General features: G+C 51.2%; 1 protein-coding gene across 4 annotated transcripts in view; it reads right to left on the reverse strand.

The window, feature by feature from the left end:
- NCAM2 (neural cell adhesion molecule 2) overlaps positions 1–1931 on the reverse strand; it is a 627216-nt gene extending 625285 nt beyond the window's left edge. The window contains exon 1 of one of the 4 annotated variants that reach the window (XM_069760881.1): positions 1549–1931. In XM_069760881.1, the coding sequence (XP_069616982.1) occupies positions 1549–1600 (52 nt within the window). In that variant the 5' untranslated portion in view covers positions 1601–1931. The remainder of the gene's footprint in view (positions 1–1548) is intronic. The other 3 variants (XM_069760880.1, XM_069760882.1, XM_069760883.1) reach the window with 3 other exon arrangements.
- Positions 1932–6000: the final 4069 nt, after the last annotated feature.

Below are 6000 nucleotides of genomic sequence, written 5' to 3' on the forward strand. Positions count from 1 at the left end.
AGTTGACTCTGATTTGATAAGATTGTTTTTAATAATGCATCATTCCAATCTGCCGGTGAAAACCATGTTGCTAATTAAAGAATTAATTGTCTATCTTTTTTTTTCTCTTTAACTCCAGATACTTTTACTTGTAAACAATTATGGAACACAGACCAACAACCCGCCCTTGGCTGACGAAGTCTTCCGGTTGTTTGCCGCTAGTGATCTCACTTCTCGCCTAAACTCGAGGTTTGATCTTTTTACGCCCAATGCACAATCAATGATTGTAAACGAGCGTTTCATGGCTCCCTACCGTCATATTAATGGAGCAGGAGCGGTATAGAGCAGCAGCCCGGTTGAGTAAACAGAAGCATCTGATGGTTCCAGTGCCTGCATTAATTCTCCTGAAATCACCACTATGCTAATAGGGAGGCAGCCCCCGTACCGCCGGCATCGTGCACACGGTCACTATCTGACCATTAAATGGCCAACACTTTTGTTTTCACGATCGCATTCTGCTGCAATATTAATGGATCAGGTTCGAACATCTCGTTATGCCAGCAAGTTCTTGCTTCCCCAAAACACTAATTGGTTTCTAAGCCCCTGTCTCAGTAGGCTGCCAGTGACAGGTCAGGGCTGCAGACTTGCTATGCCTCAATGTATAATAGGACATGATTAAAGTTAGCTGGCATTTCCATTGTCTCACTGATTAGTACTATTTTATAGCATTTTATGCTTTTATTTGCAGAAATGATAGCAAAGCAGCACACCCATGGGTAAGTCAAGCTACATGATAGATACAATAGTCATCAGTAAGCCATTTTACACTGGGGTCTCTGAGATTGGGTCTCTATTGGGGTCTTATGTCGTGCCAGGCTCATGGCATGGACTTGCATATCTGCCCTTCTTTCCGTATGAAGAAATGAAACGCTTCGTGTCCAAAATGTCAAGGTGTGCTTCAGAAATGATAGAAGACAGTCCTGGAGAGCGTCAAAGCTTATCCTAACACATAGTTATAAGGCAAGGAAGAAGGAAACTAAACTGGTACTCCAAACATAGAACACTAGCTCCCCCTGCTGTCTGAAAACCAGAACTCCTCAACCTTGGAGTTATCTCCCTCCCATTAACATGCAGAACTTGTTTTTTGTTCTGGTGCTGGTGACTTGATAATTACAACCTCAGCTTTCCAGCCCCTCAGCATCGGGAAAACAACTTAAAATGGGTGTCAAATTAACTGTTATGGCTTGTATTTATCATTTTAAAGAGGAACACGAAGGCAAAAGGGGGAGGCAAACATAGAGGGGGGGGTCATAGATAGTTATAATATTAATATATTGATAATATATTGAAATGGTGAAGCCATATAGATGTGAGGAGGACATAGAGCTCAGTCTAATTGCATGACACAAGTTATATACAGTATATATAGATATCTATCTATGCACATATGTGGTGCATTCTAGGGATTCCATGGGGAGACCCCAGCTACAGATAATGCAATGTTACAGTGAAGCACTACTAGTGCCATAATGCCTGCATCCAGCAGTGCCCAGTGCTCAGTCTTCCTACCTTGGCCGCTGGTGACAAGTAATCCGAGCAGGTAGAGATGAGGGAGTTTCATGTTCAGCAGCAGCAGCAGGTCCCAGTGCTGGACAGCTCCTTAGTTCCCAGCTAGTTCTTGCTAATGGCTGTGCTGCTCCTCTTGTTGAGAATACAGAGACCGCCGGCTCCTCACACACACACACACACACACACACAGCCCGCAGCTCCAGCAGAGTGACGGGGAGCCAGCCGACTGCAGCTCTATATGTGCCACCAGGCGGCCAAGGTGTTCATCCGCAAGAAGCGCGTCACCCTCTCCTGGCTCAGGGATTCGTCCGCGCTGCAGCCTCTGAGAGAGAAGAAGAAGCTGCGCAGTGTGAACTTGTGCGGAGAGGGCTCCTGTCAGTGCCGGCAGCTGTGTGACTGTTCCTGCAGAAGCCCGTGTCTGTGTCCAGCCCCCTCCCTCCTGGCCAGGACCCTCCCCCAGTGCAAACTTATGCAAACTTGTTCTGGGGGCTGCAGAGAAAGCCAGGACTGGCCTCAGATCCACTGTGCCAAAGGGGACGTGAGGTGGAAATGTCCCTGAGAAAGGGATTTAGTTCTAGAATGGATCACAGATACATAGATCCAGCGGATTGCTAAAGTATTGACACCCTGTTCGCATTTTTCCTGTTTTGCTGCCTCACAACCCGGTGTAAGGCTATGTGAACACGTTCAGGTTTTTTCGCGTTTTTTTTCGTGGGAAAAACACTATAAAAACTCATTAAAAACACATACATTATGCATCCCATCATTTGGAATGCGTTCTACATGTTTTGTGCACATGATGCGTTTTTTTTCCGCGAAAAAACGCATCGCGGTAAAAAAAAAGCAGCATGTTCATTGTTTTTGCGGATTTTCTGTGTTTTTCCCCACTATTCTATGCATTTGGGAAACAACGCATAAAAACGCACCAAAAACGCTGTAAAATCGCGGTTTTCTGGCAGAAATGTACGTTTTTTGTCAGGAAAATTTCTGCAAGAAATCCTGACGTGTGCACATACCCAAACAGGCCAGTTTAACCCCCCACCCAGAATATACCCCAGCTACTGTAGATCAGGCAGCACACAGGCCCCAGGCAGCACAGGGGGCTACAGGCAGCGCACGGGGGCCCAGGCAGAGCACAGGACCCCAGGCAGCACACGGGGCCCCAGGCAGCACATGGGGCCCCAGGCAGAGCACAGGGCCCCCGGCAGCACACAGGGCCCCCGGCAACACATGGGGCCCCAGGCAGAGCACAGGGGCCCCAGGCAGCACACGGGGCCCCAGGCAGCACACGGGGCCCCAGGCAGAGCACAGGGCCCCAGGCAGAGCACAGGGGCCCCAGGCAGTGCACAGGGCCCCCGGCAGCACACAGGGCCCCCGGCAACACATGGGGCCCCAGGCAGAGCACAGGGGCCCCAGGCAGCACCCAGGGCCCCAGGCAGCACATGGACTCCAGGGAGTGCACAGGGGCCCCAGGCAATGCACAGATGCCCCAGGCAGCACATGGGGCCCCAGGCAGAACATGGGGCCCCAGGCAGAGCACAGCGGCCCAGACAGCGCACAGGGGCCCCAGGCAGCGCACAGGGCCCCAGGCAGCACATGGGGCCCCAGGCAGCACACGGGGCAGAGACAGCGAATTGGGCCCCAGGCAGCACACAGGGGTCCCTGGCAGCACACGAGGCCCCAGGCAGCACACGGAGTGGCAGTGACAGTGCACAAGGGAGGGGGAAGTGACAGTGTGCAGGGGGGAAGAGACAGCGCGCAGGGCCCCTGTGCGCTGTCTCTGCCTCCTGTGCGCTGTCTGGGATCCAATGTGCGCTGTTTGGGACCCCCTGTCTGATGTTTGTGGCCCCGTTCTTGAGAACATTAAAGATTAAAGCATATTAAAGATCCGAATTTTCACGCTTATGAGAACCATTGAGTGATGTACTCAAGAACAGGGCCCCAGACATCGCACATCGCACAGGGGCCCTAGACATCTTTGTCTAGTTTCACATTTGCGCACGGCTGTGTACGCTCTCAGTGAAGCACCGCCCATTGTCGCGCCCACCAATTAAGCTCCGCCCAGGTGCGCATGCATGCGGTCTGCGTACCCTATCTTTATCATTGGGTACGCAGGCCCTGCGGATGTTTTAGTTTGCGTCCGCATGCGTTGTTTTGACGATTCGGTGAAAGCAAGAAAATCCAACCTTCGCCGAGGGTTGCAGCACCGTCAAAAGAACATCAGCGAGCTTAACCGGTGGGGCGCAGCAGTGGTCAAGGCTTCACTGAGAGCGTACGCATGCGCACAGCTGTATGTAAATGTGAAACTAGGATTGAGTGATATACTCAAGCGCAGGGCCCCAGACATCGCACAGGGGGTCCCAGACAGCGTACAGTGGGTCCCAGATAGCGCACAGGGGGGCATAGACAGCGCACAGGGGACATGCGCTCTGTCTATTTCCCCCCCTTGCGCGCTATCTCTTACCCCTTGCTCACTGTCTCTGCCCCCTGTGCGCTATCTGGGACCCCCAGTGGGCTGCCTGGGGTCCTGTGGGCTGCCTGGGGCCCCAGTGTGCTGCCTGGAGCCCTGTGCGCTGCCTGGGGCCGCTGTGGGCTGCCTGGGGCCCTTGTGTGCTGCCTGGGGCCCTGTGCGCTGCCTGGGACCCCTGTGCACTGCCTGGGGCCCTGTGATCTGCCACGGGCCCCGTGTGCTGCCTGAGGCCCCTGTGCGCTGCCTGGAGCCCTGTGGGCTGCCTGCGGCCCTGTGGGCTGCATATGGCCCCTGTGGGCTGCCTGGGGCCCTGTGCGCTGACTGGGGCCCCTGTGTGCTGCCTTGGGCCCTGTGGGCTGCCTGGGGCCCTGTGGGCTGCCTGGGGCCCCTGTGGGCTGCCTGGGGCCTTGTGCACTGCCTGATCTACAGCAGCTGAGGTATATTCTGACCTGGAGGTGTATAATCTGGACTATTCCAATTTATACCCCGGGGTATAGTTTGGGCTAGGCCAGAATATACCTGGGGCATATTCTGGCCCAGAGGGGTATAAACTGGACTAGTCCAATTTATACCCCGGGGTATAGTTTGGACTAGGCCAGAATATACCCGGAGTATAATCTGGCCTAGGCCACTTTAACCCCGGGTATATTCTGATATTCTGGGCGGGGGGGGGGGGGGATCTGACCTGTTACACCGGAATTTCACTGGTTTTTTAGGAGCTTGCATCAGTTCATGTAAAGAAAATGCCTACAGCTGTGAATAAGCAAACAACAAATAGGACAAAATAACTGAAAACGTCAGTGTGCATAACTATTCACCACCCTAAGTCAGTACTTTGTAGAGCCGCCTTTCGCAGCAATTATAGCTACATGTCACTTTCGTTAAGTCTCTATGAGCTTTCCTCATCTCGCCACTGGGATTTTTGCCCATTCCTTTAGACAAAACTGCTCCAGGTCCTCCAAGTTGGATGATTTCCTGTGGTAAGCAGAAATCTTCAAGTCTGATCACAGATTTTCAGTTGGATTAAGGTCTGGGCCTTGACTTGGCCACTCCATAACATTTACACGCTTCCCTTTTAACCACTCCAGTATTGCTTTAGCAGTATGCTTTGGGTCATTGTCTTGGAAGGTGAATCTCTGTCCCAGTCTCAAATCAGTGATGGACAAACAGGTTTTGCTCAAGAATATTACTATATTTTGCACCATCCCTCTTCTCATTGACACAGAACATTTTTTCTGTACCTGATGTCTAAAAGAATCCCACAGCATGTTGCTTCCACCACCATGTTTCACTGTGGGGATGCTGTTCTTATGGTGATTTGGCACCAAACATAGCATTAGCATTTTTGGTGTCATCTGACCACAGTTTCTCCATACATTTGGGGAGTCTCTCACATGTCTTTTGTCAAACTCAAAACCAGCCTTACAACTTTCGTGTGTAACTAAATGTTTTTTCTGCCCACTCTACCATAAAGGCCGTCTCTATGGAGTGTGCGGCTTCTTGTAATCGTATGGACAGATGCTCCAGTCTCTGCTTGGGAACTCTGCAGCTCCTTCAGGGTTATTTTGTTATCTGTGCTGCCTCTCTGATTAATACCCTCCTTGCCCATGGTGAGAGTTTTGGTGGGTGGCGCTCTCTTGGCAGGTTTCTTGCGGTACCATTTGGTGATAATGGATTTGATGGTGTCCGGAGGATCATCAAAGATTGGGATAGTTATTTTTTAACAAAATTCTGGCTTGTACTTCTCAACAACTTTGTCCCTGACTTGTTTGCAGGTCTCCTTGGTCTTCATGGTGTTTGCTTAGTGGTGCCTCTTGTTATTGGTGTTGCCGCCTCTGTGGCCTTTCAGAAAAGGTGAAGTGTATATACTGACCAACTTGGGACATTTAGATCGCACACAGATAGACTTCCTTTCACAAAGCATGTGACTTATGTAGCTAATTGCTTGCACCAGACATTTTTAGGGGCTTCATCGCAAAAGG

This window comes from Ranitomeya imitator, chromosome 3 (genome assembly GCF_032444005.1).
Source record: "Ranitomeya imitator isolate aRanImi1 chromosome 3, aRanImi1.pri, whole genome shotgun sequence".
NCBI classification, from domain to species: domain Eukaryota; kingdom Metazoa; phylum Chordata; class Amphibia; order Anura; family Dendrobatidae; genus Ranitomeya; species Ranitomeya imitator.